Below are 17,417 nucleotides of genomic sequence, written 5' to 3' on the forward strand. Positions count from 1 at the left end.
GCGATAAACAAACAAGAGAGCCGATCAGCTGATCATTGATCAGTTTCATGATTGAAGTAGAAACGGGAGAGGGAGGGAGAGAATGAAAGAAGAAGAGGCAGCTGTGCAGCAAAGACACAGAATAACTCCAGCTTTGTGTCTTTTTCATTGTAGCTGATTTACGGGACAAACTGTTCCTTTTCACCTCAATAAGAAACGCGTAATATTTTCTCTGAATACCAGACGGGACGGTTGGCAACTCTAATAACTTATGAACAAAATAAAGTTCAACATCATTAACTTCATAGCACCACCCAGCTGTATAGAAACTCCGTCATGCTAGCTTGCACGCAGTACGGAAAAAGTCAGAATAACGAAAATAAACTCCACCTAAACTTGGTTTATATCTGACCCAGAGAGACTGCAGGTCATAACTTCTTACCTGAAGTTCAGTTCACACTTGGACCGGCGGCCGCCTCGGGTCTCTTTTCCTTCTGCGTCCCTTTTCCTTCATCCACCTGCTGCCTCCACCACTTGCTAATGTTACTGAATCTGTGGAAGCTCCGCGATAGCCACCACACGAAGTAACGACCCTATCTAAATCCCAGTAACGACTAACGCGTTCCTGATTTTGGCATAATAACTAGTTACCGTGCTCGTTACCACAATAATAACGTAGTTACTGTAACGCGTTACTTAATAACGCGTTAGTCCCAACACTGGTAATAAACACACATATTTGGAAAACTCGTGCCAAAGGAGTACTTGAACAAAAGATGATAAGTAGTGATGTTGTGAGTAAACATATCATTACAGACCTGCGGAGAAGACGAACAATGGACCTGAAACTTGGGAAAGTTTTCCCCTGGAACGAATTAAAACTGTAAGTCTTGTGAACGTTGTGTGGACTCAGATGCTAGATTTTCCTCCTTGTTTCTCCCTTTTGTATGTGCTCATGGTTTTGTATATGTAATTGTATGTGTATGTGCATTTTATATGTAAAAAAAATAAATAAATAAATAAAAAAAAATAAAAGCAAGACACACACACATACACACATACATACGAGAGAAGGAAGACGAGGAGGAAAATCAAATGTGTCTTAAAGAGGACATTGATCAATCAGTAACAACAGGTTTAAGATAAACTTCCAGGGGTCCCAAATCTACAGAGGAGGACTCGCAGGGACCACTGGGTCCAAACACCAACAACTCTGTTTTCTTTTCATTAACATTTAAAAAGTTTAGAGCCAACCAAGCTTTAATGTCATCTAGGCATGTTGTGAGAGGTTTTATGGAGATGCCACCCTTCTGCTTCAGGGGCAAATAAATTTGGATGCCATTATCATCTAGAAAATCTTTCAGTTGACTAAAAACAATTTTCTCTAAAACCTTGGAAAGTAAAGGGAGCTTGGAAGTAGGCCTATAGTTCGCTAAAACTGTGTGATCAAGGCCAGGTTTCTTAAGCAGTGGCTGCACTAGTGCATGTTTGAAACTTGCAGGAACCACACCAGAAGACAGACTGCTGTACCTTCTCTCTGTATTTAGACTCATTGTTGTTGGTGATGAGACCCACCACTGTTGTGTCATCTGCAAACTTGATCATGTGATTTGAGCTGTACTGTGCAGTACAGTCATGTGTTAGCAAGGTGAACAGCAGTGGACTAAGCACACAGCCCTGTGGTGATCCTGTACTCAGTCTGTGTTATTTCCTATGGAGACAGACTGGGACCTGTCAGTTAGGAAGTCCAAGATCCAGTTGCAGAGAGTGATGTTTATTCCCAGTAGGTCCAACTTCTTTACCAGCCTCTGGGGAATGACAGTGTTGAATGCTGAGCTGAAGTCATTAAACAGCTATCTGGCATACGTGTCCTTTTTGTTGAGATGGGAGAGAGAAAGGTGAACAGCAGACGAGATGGCATGATTTCTGGAGCGGTTTGGGCAGTAGGCAAACTGTAGCAGCTCCAGATTTGGTGGAAGGTGAGTTTTCATGTGCCTCAATACCAGCCTCTCAAAGCACTTTGCGATGATGGGTGTAAGTGTCACCAGCCGGTAGTCATTGAGGCAGGAAACAGTGGCACTTCTTTGGTACTCGGGTGATTTTTGTAGTTTTGATGCATAGATCAGTGGTGTTTTTAAGATTGTCCAATCTGGGGGAGGGGTGAAGCCTTGTATGCTGAATGTTTGAGTAAACAAGGTCTAACATGCTGTCCCCTCTTGTCGCAAAGTCAATGTTCTAATGAAATTTGGGCAGAACTGATTTTTATCAGGTATCTCTCCCTCCTTTTTTGTGACATTGGCAGGACTTTTGTTTTGTTGTAATTATAAAAGACCAAATTGGTTGTGAGAGTTGATCATTCAAGATCAGCTCAGCAGACAAAACACAGTTTAAGTGTCATGGTGAGCTGTGCTGGAGGCTAGAGTAGGGCCCAAATACAGGACTCTGAGACAATATTAACTTAAAGAGGCAGCTTTTTTTGATATAGTAATTACATAAAGCAAAGTACAAGACAAAACACTAAAAGAAGCAAACAAAAGATAAACTTGAACTCAGATCTTGGCAACTGAAGCACTCATAACCAGATATAACTGAGAGAACATGAAAGACACTCTATGGCACAGCTACTATGGAGAACATGACAAAGAACAGAGGGCACACATGAAGGGTAACGAGGAGATGGGTAACAGGTGTGAACACAGCTGGGACTAATCAGTCATGGCCAGAAACAGAGGAAGGAAAACCGGTTACACTTTTTGTTTTCTTTTATTTTTCAATACCAAACTGTCATAATACACATAGGTACATATAGAAATGATCTTTTTCTTTTTTACAGCATATAAAAAAAAACATAAATGGGATGAGTACCTGAATACCCCCACTCCCTCCCAATAATGTAAAAATGAATATGTTACAGAGGAAATGAATTAACCCATACAAAATATACAAAAAAAAGCAAGAACAAGAAATCAACAATAAGATAGTAGTGCGTATCCTTATAGTTTAATATTAACATTAATAAATATTGATAAATCTTAAATATTAAGAGTAGTAACAATATTAATATTACTGAATCCCTGCTCAGCGGTTGAAACAAATTAATAATGCTGGAATATCTTTAAATAAAGCATTCTTATAAGGTAGAACAGCCACTGCCGGGAATAGCAGAACAATTTGTACACTGTCATATGGTGGACTACAGAGAGAGTTCTACTTTTCTAAGTATTTAAGTAATGGTTTCCAGTGAGTAAAAAAAAAAAAAAAAAAATCTATTGGATGAGCCTCTGATGGAGAATTTTATCTTCTCCAATTTTAAGAGTCCTAAGATATCCTGTAGCCACACTTTAATTAATGGTGGCTGAGATGATTTCCACAACAACAAAATTATTTTTCTAGCGATGAGAGAAGCAAAGGCCATAAGGTTATTTTGAATAGTCTTAGTATGAAGGTTATTTGGTGGTTTTCCAAATATAGCGATATGTGGAGTCGGAATCAATTTTATACCCAATATATCTGCAATTATTTTGAAGAATTGATGCCAAAATTCAGACAACCTAGGGCACGCCCAGGACATATGAGTAAGATTGCAAGGTATCTGTGAGCATCTGTTACATTTATCATCAAATTTATCTGGGTAAAATGTTGACAGTTTTTCTTTACTGTGTAAAGAAGTGTAATCTGTGGAAAATTGTATTAATGAAAGTCTGGCGCAACTACAAGACAAATTAATGGCCCCTACCGCTCCATCCCACAACAACTCAGAAAAACTCATATGGAGTTCTGACTCCCATTTCATCTTGGTACTGTTTAAAAGAGATTCACTAAAATCGGATTTAATGAAATTAAAGCGAGTAACTAGTTCGTTAAAACTTGCAAAAACCTCATTTACGTATAGATCATCAGTACCTTTATGTTCTAAAACAGAGAATCTTAAGTCAATCTTTGCTGGAACAAATAAGTGATTGTGGCAGATCGGGGTTGCAAGAGGGAGGGTGAGCCAACCAAAGTGTCAAATTTTTAATGTTTCAGTAACAACTGGGTTGGAAGACCGGTTTAATAGGGATGATTGTGAGGTATCACATGCTAAAGCAAGTAATGACGAGGAACAGGAGGCTGCTTCACTCTGGCACCAATTAGTATAGGGAGACATACACCACAATAATGTATTATACGTGTTAGATGCCCAATAACACAGCTTTATTGCTGGAGGGAAACGGCGAAACAAACTGATAAGAAACTACACTGGGAAGCAATACACTAGCACACAGAGAAACACACGGCCATGAATGAGGGAGAATGCGACACTGAACAGAGGGAGACACAGACATAAATACACAGAGATTTAACGAGGGAGGTGGGAGCACATGGGGAACACAGCTGACACAGATAATCATAACGAGACAGGGCAGGAGCAACACAACATGACACATACTGACGGGAGACTGTCAAAGTAAAACAGGAAGTACACAGAGGCGCAGACAGGAGGAGAGAGGGAGCACAGGGAGAGCACAGACATAACGGGCTGGGGAAAACGTGGAATAAAACACTAGGGGAAACGAGGGCTCACAGATACACAGAGGGGCACACAGGGGGTAAAAGTCACAAAGGGATCATCCATTAAAACATATCCACTGGAAGCCACAATAGACTTTGACCATAAAATCCTCTCAACGTAACGGCACTTTAATTGTCCATGTAAACGTCATCCAAGCAGCATAATTAATAAGACGCAGCGCAGACATCATTCCAAGAGCTCAGCCAAAACGTTGCACATTTAACCAACATCCATTCCATTCCGTTCAGTGTGTCCTTTTGAAGCATCTCAGCGCTAATGCACAATGTGGCTTCCTTTTCCACAACCAGACATACACAGGTATTCTTACCTGCGCTCCTCAGAATTGCGTCAGGTGTGTCGGTGCTGCTGGGCTCACTCATACAGATGCGCTGCACTTACTTGGCGTCTTTCAGGTTCCTTGATCTGATTTCTTTGATCCTGCTTGCGGCTTGCTTCTCCAGAATGCCGTTTTTTGTTGACTAAAGATGTCGCGACTTCCACAGTCGCTACAGGCCGGGGCTGGAGCCTGCCTATTTGCCTGACGCGCTGTCAACTTTACGCAATAATGCGAGAGGTGGAATTGTTTGCTTGTTTATTAAAGTGCTTTGAGAGTTTACAGAGTAATATAATCAGCTCCTGATTCAGACTCTTACAACGTCACAGGCTCTAATATAACGAAGCGAAACATGTAGTGCAGCGGTCAACAAAAACTACGGCTACCCAGCCCTCCTCTCTGTCAAAATCAAAACCCAGTGAATGACAGACTGACAACGCCCATTTATGTCACCGCTAGCACCCACGTGACTCCCATAACAACCAAACAAATAAAAACCCAGTGATCATCAAAATTCAATACATTCAATTATGGCTCCTACACAAACATTGCATATATATATATATATATATATATATATATATATATATATATATATATATATATATATATATATATATATATATATTTTTTTTTTTTTTTTTTTTTTTTTTATCATAACTCTGGTTTCACGTGCCTATCAACACAATTTAAAAACTGTTATAAAGTCCACACATCAAGTGTACTTGACTCTGCTGTATGCTGTGTAAATGTGATTTTTGAGCTGGGTGAAATCCGTGAAGCAGAAATAATATTTTATTTTAACATTGCATTGCTAATCATCGGTTGTGGCCAATCAAATTGTATGGTCCGACTATAAATAGTAGCTGCTATTTTGATTCATTTATTTATTTATTTATATTTATTTTTGGTTGATTAAGGCTGTTCGTACTACTGGTATGTTTGTGGAGTCGGATTAACCACAGAGGACGTATTTGATTTCCCGTTTCGCGTCTATTAATAAGTTGTGTTTTTACTCTGAAGGCCTAAAGTAGAGGTGACTGGGTGCCCTGGTGGTGGGATATTCCGTGGTTCGTGATTATTTATGCATTCGCCCACTGGTAATCCAGGCTCTGAATCAGTTAACAGTACACGTGCAAATACATGATTGCATCTTCTGATGTCTGTTTTAAATAGCTGTCAATAAATTCGTTATTTTACTCCCAATCACGGCTCTGGCTCAAGTGTTACAAACCTTAGAAACTATGTAAATGAACAGGAAGGCACTAACTATAGTTATATAGTTCATTTGCATAGTACATAGTATCTATAGATACTGTCTGTGTGAAACTCCCAGGTTGGCGTAGTCGGGTTTCCCCTGTGACTGTAAAGCTTTAAGCTCCCGATCGCCACAACACCATATTTGTGTTTGCAGAATCGATGGATTCTGGTCAGCTGTACATAGATAATCCTGACAATATACAGTAAACCCGAGTCTTAAAAAAAACGGAATTAACAGAATTTGAATAAATAAAAAACAAATTTATTCACCTGTGTTTGAGCCTCAGGCATGGCACCATGCCCCTCCCATGTTTTAAATGTACGTTAGAATAGCATGCATCGTCTTGATGCATTCTCAATCATCCAGGAAAGTAAATCTCCAAAAGTTGATTCTGTTCATCTGGACGTAGCGTTTTGTGGGAGAAACGTTTCGTCACTCATCCAAGTGACTTTATCAGTCTCAGCTAACTGCAGGTTTCCAATCTTATAAACAGTACATTTGCATAATGACTGAAACCAGCCCACTGAAGGAACAATGGGCTGGAAGGTCAGTTCCTTAATCATAATTATGCAAATTCTCATGACCATTGATCAACACCACTGACCAAAACCCACTGATCAAAGACCACTGATCAGTGCATGCATCAACACAATAAATGAGCGGGAGGAGTGAGGCGTGGGGTCTTCACACACCCCCGTTCTCTGTTCGCCATCTGGGGCAGGGGTTTGGTCGGTGTCTGGGCTAGTGGGCTGACAAGACTGACACACTTTGTACAGTTACATCATAGTCATTGGTTACAACACATAGCAAGGGCGTAGATTTGGTTTTGGCATTGGTGGGGACGGATGATTCAACCACTGAACCCTGCCCTGTTCCTTTTTTCCTTTTTGTCATCCATAACCCGCGTATTTTTGTTCTTTTGGTTTCTTCCGCGTTTGGAGCCATGTGCAACTTGACGTGCAGTCTGAGCTCTGGAGAAGCAGGAATGTGGATTGTACCGCAGATATCCGGTTAAAACCTTTGGGAGAGAGATCAAAGTTTTGTTTTTGTATTTGATACCGCGTTGGTTCTGCGGAAAGAAAGACATGATAGTAAGTACATTTGTGCAGAGGTTTGTTGCATCATTCAGTGTTATGCGATCTCCTTATTTTCCCCGCACTCATCTTCAGATCAGAAATAGGTCCGACATGTTTGTTCACATTTTTTAGTTTTGGTCCGGGCTGCTGCATAAAAACAGAAACACATCGACAACATTCCGCCGAATTAATTCCATATTAGACTTCAAACGCACTAAATAATTTCTGAAGCAGAATCGGCTGGAATACGAAAACATCTACACAACTAAATAAATAGTGGTTTGCATTATTCGATTTGCACTAATTTGCATTAGCAGTAACAATAAGTGAGCGGGAGGAGTGAGGCGTGGGGTCTTCACACACCCCCGTTCTCTGTTCGCCATCTGGGGCAGGGGTTTGGTCGGTGTCTGGGCTAGTGGGCTGACAAGACTGACACACTTTGTACAGTTACATCATAGTCACTGGTTACAACACATAGCAAGGGCGTAGATTTGGTTTTGGCATTGGTGGGGACGGATGATTCAACCACTGAACCCTGCCCTGTTCCTTTTTTCCTTTTTGTCGCTTCTTGAGAAAAAAAAAAAAAGGAGAAATATACTTGCCTACATATGCTATTCTTCATGCTTTTAAATCATTTAAAATTATAGTTCATAGTTTTATATGTGAATTATATAATGTTAAATTACTATTAAACAAATGACTGACTAAGTATTTTAGGCTTTAGTTTACTTCAGCCATATTCCATATCAATCAGGTATCATACAAACATAAAAATAGCTTCAAATACAGTCATGACAATAAAAGAATATGACTTTAAGGACTTAACAACATTAGTTCAGTTATAGTGCACCAACATCTCTAACACATTAGCACTAAGGGAACACTGAATAACCTGGTGGTTTTTGTCCATAAAACCCCTTAGCTACGATTACCACAAAAGATCTCTCGGCAAAACGATGCAACATTTTAGGCACAATATTGCCCCGATCAAATCAGTGAGCTGGGATGTTTTATTCTCAACATGACCTACTGTTACAGCAAAAGACATGGACTACTGGTGTCCCACACAACAACTCAATGTCCATGTGAAGGAGCCAAACACATGCCTGCTCCTCTTGTTAACTGAGATAAACTGCTGGCATATTTGTTTTACATCTATACTGTCCAGTCTCTCCTGGTGGACATGGCATACATCAGGATTGTTTAATCTCATTTGAGTCATTGTTGACCTTAGCCATCTTTTTAGTCTTGTGAGAGCACTGAAGCTTCTTTCAGCCTCAGTACATGCGTTTTATCCTCAGATTAAAATTATTGTGTGCTTGATGTGCCTCACCTTTGGCCCTGGCTCTTCCCCTCTGACTGCACTAGGACATATTGCCACCTGATAAAATAACACATGGATTCGTGCCATATAAAAAGTGAGACATGTCAATTCAGATTCTTTGTCAAATATACACTAATGAAACAATTTACATCAGCAGCCTAACAATTGTCATGATAATAAATACTAGTTAATCTATAGCACCAAATCATCAGTCAGTCACCTGTGACCTCGCCTCTTCACCTCTGTCCGAGCTACAACATGGCAGAGCTGCCTCTGTCACCTGATGAATAACAGTGAGCCATTCCACATACATGCAGTCACACATGTGCTTCAAATACAGTCATGAACCACCAAGTCATCATCCAACTTCACCTGTGATTCTTGTATCACCATTACTCCACCACTACACCATTATTAAAACAATTTGTGCAAAGTGCACTCCAAGGTGGAATATTTGCAAAATCATGACTACCTCATGATATTTTGTCTCAGAAATGAACCCTATGAATATGTCAGTACCATTAGGATGAAATTATTGTGTCACCAACATTTTAACGTTAGACACATACTTTTAACAGCCTCTGTAAACTAATATCCTGGCCTGCTCGAGGCTGCCGTTTTCTCTGACAGTTTCAATCAAAATTGGAAATGCTACTGTGGGAGACTGAGAGAACTAATAGTGCTGCCTGTTGTGCAGTTAGTTTCCAAAACACGTTATTCATGGTTACATACAATTTCAGACTGATGTGGGCTAAAGCCTAGCATAGCCTGTAACGTTATTATGAAGGACACATTTTATGAGTGAACTTGAGTTTAAGTGACTAACAGGTTTCTTTGAAAATTACTTTAATAAATATAAATTTCGTAACTGAAGTCAGTGAATTCCATGTTGATGGCAACTGTAATTTCAGGAATAGAAACAGCATAAAGATTGAAGTGTGAGCATAAGATTCAATTTTAAAAACAATACTAACAATAAGAATAAAGGAGCGAGCTCTTGGTGTGAGTGAGTGAGGTGGCTCTTAAAAGAGCCGTTGTTTGTAGGAGAGCGTGCAGCTTAAGCTCTCTCTCCGCGGATGCGGCGAGCCAGCTGGATGTCTTTGGGCATGATGGTGACCCTTTTGGCGTGGATAGCGCACAGGTTGGTGTCCTCGAAAAGTCCGACCAGATAAGCCTCGCTGGCCTCCTGCAGAGCTCTGGAAGCGCAGGTCGGTCTTGAAGTCCTGAGCGATCTCGCGCACCAGGCGCTGGAAGGGCAGCTTGCGGATCAGCAGCTCGGTGGATTTCTGGTAACGGCGGATCTCGCGCAGAGCCACGGTACCAGGCCTATAACGGTGAGGCTTCTTGACGCCTCCGGTGGCCGGGGCGCTCTTACGGGCGGCCTTGGTAGCCAGCTGCTTCCTGGGGGCTTTGCCGCCAGTAGACTTGCGAGCAGTCTGCTTGGTTCTTGCCATTCTTCCTCACTTTCTTTCCCTGTAATAAGAGCAGAAAATGTAGCGAACAGAGGAGACTCGCTGCTCTTAAAGTGTGTGACTGGCTGTGACGCGGTGCCGCTCCGGCTCGTGATTGGTGACGGGCTCAACGTGTAGCATCGCCCCGCCTCGGTGTGTGCTGCTCATTGGAGAAAAGTGCATTGAATTTGCGCGCTGCCGCAAGCCTTTCTGCGATTGGTGCGTGACTAATCCGCCCGCGCTCTGCGGAAATATAAGCGAGGCTTTGAGCTGATCGGGCCACATTTTCTCTTAGCCTCGATACTACGAAGAAAAGAACCTAGCCAAACATTGGGAGACTTTCAGCAACGCAAGACTGTAAACGTCTTTTCACTGAAAGACAAACGACGCCGATGAGCTGAGCTGTGTTTTTCCCCTTGGACTGCCGGACTCTGTTTTGGGTTTGCAAACTTTGCTGAAGTACACAAACCTAAAAATCTGTAGGTGGTTTTGTTTTCTCCGTTTGGAGCTTTTTGAGCCATGCCTGGCCACAGCACAGGGGCACCATGCCACAAGTACCCTAACTCTTGCTCTAGGGCAGACAACCATCGACCCAACCGGACTATATCCAGGGACAGCACAACCAGCCAAGACTCCTACAAGGATCCTCATGGGGAGCAAATACGTGACCACTCCCGCTATTCAGAGGGCAGGTATGGTCGAGGAAGAAGCCACCCTCGAAACGGCACAAGAAGGGGTTCAGAGACAATAGGATTTATTCCGGGGTCGGCAGACAGCGTGCCGAGCAGCAGGCAGTCCTGTGCCTCCATGGGCTGGAGTAGCTGTAAGGCTCTTATCTGTTCTGTTCTCACCTGTGGATTTTATGGCACCCGGGAGCCCTGCCTCCCCGTTAACGAGAGCTCCACAGACCATACCCCCAAAACGGTCGGTGACCCTCGACCTCCTAACGGCATAGCTGTGAAAACCCCTGGCATGTCTTTGGAGCCCAATAATAAGCAGCCCAAGACCCCCAGGTTGCCCCTGAATGACAGTTTCCGTTACCCAGATGTGCACATAGCAGGTCAGAAGGTAAAGTACCCAGTTGCTGACCCCAAACGGGGTCGCGCATCAGGTAAAGGGGATAACCAGCGGCCGGTCAGCAGCACCAGCCTTATATCCTACGAAGACTACGACTTGGATGAGCAGAGCAACAAAGACATTGACTCTCTGATCACCAAGAAGCTGCTGGAGCTTTACGCCCTGCATCAGATTGACCAGCTGGCCAAGTGCACCTCTGATTCCTCCTTCTCCCGCAAGACCAACGAGATCAGCGAGCTCATCTACAGCATCGCTCAGGACTACAACCTGGAGGAGCAAGAGGCCGAGTGCAAGCTGGTGCACGGGGTCATCCGCATCAGCACGCGGAAGGGCAAAAGGAACAAGGGCTACCTGTCGACCGGGCAGCATCATAACAGCAGGAGGGATGGGACCTTCATGAGCAGTGATTTTCCAGAGGTGAAAGTGTCGGAGCAGACGCCATTAGACGAGCTGGCGAGAAAGATGAGAAATTACAGCGGGCGAACATATTCCTCCAGCACTACTACGGCCTACTCAGCGTACCACCACGACACTGAAACCTACTCCTCAGGCGCTCCTCTGATTCTCTAAAAGTCAAACAAAAACAATGAGATGTAGCCAGTTACATGGGCTATTTCATCCTCCCGCTGTTACCAAGTTGAGCACCTTTTACCCCGAGTGGTTGTACTTCTGCCTTTAAGTGGTCCAGCTACTACCTGCTGTTTTCAAGCAAAAGGCCCACTGAGGAGACTCTCCCCCCCTATTGGGGGGAGTCACCATCGCTCAGGGTGGTGTGCTGCCCAACATCCAGGCTGTGCTGCTGCCCAAGAAGACCGAGAAGCCAGCGAAGGCCAAGTAAACGCAAAGCGCTCTGCTTCACCAAAAACAAAGGCTCTTTTAAGAGCCAAACACTTCCCTCTAAGCAAAGATTCTTCTTGCTGTTACTGTGTCTGTAACATTTTGTGTACTGTGAAATGTAGCTTATGCATTGTGATTTATTTTGAAATGTACGTTCATTCATGTCGTCTTACATAGTCAGGGACTGAAATCCACCTTCAAAATATACTATCATGAGTGCTTAAGCAGTGTGTTTGTTTTATTCACAAGACAAGAATAGACGGTCTTAATATAAAGTCAAAATAAAACTAAAGCAAAAAGCTCTGTCTCTCCTGAGTGGTTAAGGCTTGTGCCTTGTTCAACCTCATTGCTCATCTTACTAATTTAGAATAAATAGGATGTCACCAATTATTAGCTTCATAACTACAACTGTAGACACTCATCATGGTTCACTCGCTTGATAATTAAAGCAGTTTCTACACTCATGGAAACAGACAACACGTGGTACATGACACATGTGGCAAGATCACAAACCTTGTCAAACACAATAGGAAATCATAACAACGTGAGGAAAGGGACAGGTGGACTTCTTTGGTGCTGCAGGAACTACCCAGGTACAGAGGGAGGAAAATGTGGAGCTGTTAGCAACATGTTCAGCACCACTGCTGCTAAATTTGGGACATTTTGCAAAGTCACTTACATCTACGCTTAGTTAACCCCTGTTTTAAGGACAGTAGTGGGTTTGAGCAGGATTCGAACCTGGGCCTCCTGGTCTCAATGCGGCTATTCACCCCATTGTGTTCTCAGAGCATTTCATGCGACCTTAAAGCTCTCAAGAATTACATTAAGTTGCTGAACCCTGACCTCTGACGTGGCAGATTAGTTGGCTTAGCTATAAACTTTGGTGTGTAACTCTGTATGGATCGAAGAATGTATTGACAGTGGGGGTTTGCCTGTCGTAAAATGAGTAAAAGCTGCCTCAGCCAGATAAACAATAGAATTAGAGGAAAACTACTGAGGAGGGGGATACAGGGCAGCCCCGGCCTCTCCTCCAGTTGGGATATCCAAAGAATCGGTGAGGTCAAGAAGTAAACCTCAAGGCTATATTTTGAAAAAAACAAAAAGGAATTCCCAGCATCCTTAACTCTACAGAGCTCCATTAGTTCAAATGTACACAAATCAAATTGGTTATGAAATCAGTAATGAAATCAATACATGCTAAAATAATAGCTGTATGGGTTCAGCTTGGAGTAAAATGTGTCTTTGAAATCACCTAATATCAGCTCACTTGGCCTAGATTTAGTCAGGTTAGGTTGTAGAGCATTTTGAGTGGATTATATTGGCTAGGTATCATTAACCTATACGTGTACTTCCACTAAAACAGCCAGTGTAGGCTTTCAAAAAGTAAAAATAGAACTCAATATTTCATACAGAGATAATACCTTGCAACTATAAATGTAATACTTTCAGTCATGTTTGTTGTTTTTTTAATAGAATGTTTTTAAATGTGGGTGATAACTTTTAAAGGTTTATTTCTTTTCTGATAGTGTTTCATAGTAAAACAAGAAGTGTTGTGATGTCTTGTACTATGAAGGTATGATTGTAAAGAGCAAACGGGTGAGGTGTTTCAGGTGTGCAGATCCGACTACAAGCCAACGAAATGAAGATAAAAAATTTCAGAGGTGGGCCATTCTGGTGTCACAAATTTATGAAACGAAAAGGACTGTACATCTGACAGAGTGGAGAAGTGTGAAAACATCCACGATCACCAACAGATTTCAACCGGCTGGACTGCTGCTTGATGGAGATGAGGACACCGCCACGGCCCTTCAGAGGGTGTTCGACTCCAACACTGACAACGAGAATTTTTTTGGTTTTGAAAGCCGACACTGGAGAAGAGGACTTTGGTGGTTTTAGTGCGCAGGAAGAAGAGAAAGATGGTGGTGAATGACTGACTTTTCTTCTTGTTAAAGCCATGTTACTGCACCTGAGCCTAAAAGGTAGGCCGAATCGTTTTTTCTGGTGTGCTGTAGGTTATTGTTATGTACTACTACATTTGTTACTCGTTTATAAAGCACAGTACATGTTTCGTTCTTGTAATTACCGGTACTTGTACATAAAAAGTTATGCAAATATGTACCGGTAACTTGTTTTTCAAAATATTAATATAAGGGATGTGTTCCCAAACAGCCATCTCTTTCCTGACAATCCCCTTTGTGCATATTCTCTTACATATGGGAAGCAAACATTAAAGCACCTGCGGCTTTTAGTCAGGTGCGGCTGATGTAGGTACAAAACAGGATTTTCCCCTGATTTTAGCTTGTGCGGCTAATATTCAGGTGCGCTTTGTAGTCCGGAAAGTACGGCAATTTAATTTCAAGGGAAAATTAAGTCTCACTGAGGTTAAAGGCCAAAGAATAAAAGTGGGTTTTAAGACGCAATTTAAAATTGGACAGTGAAGGGGCCTCTCTAACGTGCAAGGGCAAATTATTCCATAATTTTGGAGCCACGATAAAGAAGGCCCGCTCCCCTCTGAGCTTCCTCCTGGATCTCAGTACCTCCAGGGGCAGCTGGTCAGCTGACCTGGGAGACCGACAGGGTGTGTGGAGATGAAGAAGCTCAGAGAGGTAAGGCGGGGCAAGACTGTGAACATAAGAATTTTAAAATTAACTCTAAAAGACACAGGCAGCCAGTGCAGTGAGGCTGGAACAGGGGTTATATGCTCTATTTTAAAAGTTCCTGTTAGGAGTCATGAAGCAGCGTTTTGAACCAGCTGCAGACTTGAGAGCAATGACTGACTGACCCCCACGTATCTACAGAGGAGGACTCGCAGGGACCACTGGGTCCAAACACCAACCACTCTGTTTTCTTTTCATTAAAATTTAAAAAGTTTAGAGCCAACCAAGCTTTAATGTCATCTAGGCATGTTGTGAGAGGTTTTATGGAGATGCCACCCTTCTGCTTCAGGGGCAAATAAATTTGGATGCCATTATCATCTAGAAAATCTTTCAGTTGACTAAAAACAATTTTCTCTAAAACCTTGGAAAGTAAAGGGAGCTTGGAAGTAGGTCTATAGTTCGCTAAAACTGTGTGGCTGGTGCACAGATGTGACAGTGATTGCTCAGCACTGCTCTTCCTCACTGGAATACCTTTTTATTCACTGCAAACCGTTTTATTCTCCGCGGGAGTTTGCTTCATTCATCCTGGCCGCTGTTTACATCCCGCCAGATGCGGATGTGCAGGCAGCTCAGTGCGCACTCACGGAGCAGATACTGCACATGAAGCGGACATTTCCGGACTCTCTCATCATTGCTCTTGGGGACTTTAACAAAGCCAATCTGAGCCATGAGCTTCCCAAATACAAGCAGTATATTAAATGCCCGACCAGAGAGGAGAGGACATTAGACCACTGTTACAGCACGATCAGTGGGGCCTATCGTGCGGTGCCCCGCGCTTCACTCGGACTTTCTGACCATGTCATGATCCTTCTAATCCCCGCGTACAGACAGAGGCTGAAGCTCTCCAAACCTGTCGTGAGGACCAAAAAACTGTGGAGCAACGAGGCTGTGGAGGAGCTTCGCACGTGTTTGGAGTCTACAGACTGGGACACAATGAAGGCTGCTTCTAACAGCTTGGACGAGTTTACGGACACTGTCACCTCCTATATCCACTTCTGTGAGGACAGCATTGTGCCATCACGCACCAGGGTGAGTTATAACAATGACAAACCCTGGTTTACTCCTAAACTCAAAAAGCTGTGGCTGGAAAAGAGAAAGGCGTTCAGAAGCGGAGACAGGGATTGCTACAGAGAGGCCAAGTACAGGTTCACTAAAGAAGTGGACATTGCTAAACACCAGCACTCTGAGAAGATGCAGCAGCAGATCTCAGAGAATGACTCGGCCTCTGTGTGGAAAGGTTTTAGGAATATCACCAACTACAAGCCTAAAATCTCCCACTCCACTGATGACTTGCTCTTGGCCAACACCCTCAACGACTTTTACTGCCGTTTTGACGAGCCATCAGGAAGTCTTCACACCTCCAACGGCCCCAACAATAGAGACACTTTGGACACTCATTCCCCCACCTCTCCCCCCTCCATAGAGCCATCACCACCTTCAAACACTTCACCTACAACACCCCCCCTCCTCACCCCACACAAAAGAGGATTTCACACCACCTCCTCCCACCACAACTCTTCATATTCATGAAGCAGATGTGAGGAAGCAGTTTAAGAGTCTGAATGCTCGAAAAGCTCCCGGCCCAGACGGTGTGTCTCCTGCCACCCTCAGACACTGTGCAAACGAGCTGGCCCCACTGTTTTCTGGCATTTTCAACTCCTCACTGCAGGCATGTCATGTGCCTGCCTGCTTCAAGTCCTCTACCATAATCCCTGTCCCCAAGAAACCTAGGATCACTGGACTAAATGACTACAGACCCGTGGCTCTGACATCTGTGGTCATGAAGTCTTTTGAGCGCCTGGTTCTCTTCTATCTCAAGACCCTCACGGCCCCCCTCCTGGACCCCCTGTAGTTTGCATACAGAGCCAACAGGTCTGTAGATGACGCCATCAACATGGCCCTACACTTCATCCTGCAGCATCTGGACTCCCCAGGAACCTATGCCAGGATCCTGTTTGTGGACTTCAGCTCTGCCTTCAACACCATCCTTCCAGACCATCTCCGAGGCAAGCTTTCCCAGATGAATGTGCCTGATCCCATCTGCCGGTGGATCACTGACTTCCTGACGGACAGGAAGCAGCACGTGAGGCTGGGAAAGAATGTCTCGGACTCCCGGACCATCAGCACCGGCTCCCCTCAGGGCTGTGTTCTTTCTCCTCTGCTCTTCTCCCTGTACACCAACTGCTGCACCTCCACCCACCAGTCTGTCAAGCTAATCAAGTTCGCAGATGACACCACCGTCATTGGGCTCATCTCGGACGGGGACGAGTCTGCCTACAGGAGGGAGGTTGAACGTCTGGTGTCCTGGTGCAGCCACAACAACCTGGTGCTGAATGCCCAGAAGACAGTGGAGATTATTGTGGACTTCAGGAAGCACACAGCTCCACTCCCCACCATCATCCTGACTGACACCCCCATCACCTCTGTGGACTCATTCCGCTTCCTGGGTACCACCATCACCCAGGACCTGAAGTGGGAGCCCACCATCACCTCCGTCATTAAGAAAGCCCAGCAGAGGATGTACTTCCTGAGGCAGCTGAAGAAATTCAACCTGCCAACACGGACGATGATGCAATTCTACACTGCAATCATCGAGTCCATCCTCACCTCCTCCATCACCGTGTGGCACGCTGGAGCCACTATCAGGGACAAACAGAGACTGCAGCGTGTTGTGCGCTCTGCTGAGAAGGTGATTGGCTGCAGACTCCCATCTCTGCAGGACCTGTACACCTCCAGGACACTGCGGCGTGCAGCCCGGATCTCAGCTGACTGAGATCCGGGCTGTCAATCCCCACTGTCAATACATTCTTCCCTCCATACAGAGTTACAGACCAAAGTTTATAGCTAAACCAACTAATTTGCCACGTCA

At 43.8% G+C, this 17,417-nt stretch overlaps 1 protein-coding gene and 1 pseudogene across 1 annotated transcript; one reads left to right on the forward strand and one right to left on the reverse strand.

Moving 5' to 3' along the window:
* Window positions 1–9,484: 9,484 nt before the first annotated feature.
* LOC146674107 (histone H3-like) lies at window positions 9,485–9,980 on the reverse strand (annotated as a pseudogene).
* Window positions 9,981–10,279: 299 nt separating this feature from the next.
* LOC146674108 (keratinocyte differentiation factor 1-like) lies at window positions 10,280–12,178 on the forward strand. Its single transcript, XM_085393932.1, has one exon. It carries the CDS (start codon window positions 10,497–10,499, stop codon window positions 11,622–11,624), a length of 1,128 nt encoding a protein of 375 aa, XP_085250058.1. The 5' UTR covers window positions 10,280–10,496; the 3' UTR covers window positions 11,625–12,178.
* Window positions 12,179–17,417: the final 5,239 nt, after the last annotated feature.

This window comes from Rhamphochromis longiceps, linkage group LG3 (genome assembly GCF_057381845.1).
Source record: "Rhamphochromis longiceps isolate RC_006_pf linkage group LG3, R_longiceps_female_GT1.1, whole genome shotgun sequence".
Taxonomy (NCBI): Eukaryota; Metazoa; Chordata; class Actinopteri; order Cichliformes; family Cichlidae; genus Rhamphochromis; species Rhamphochromis longiceps.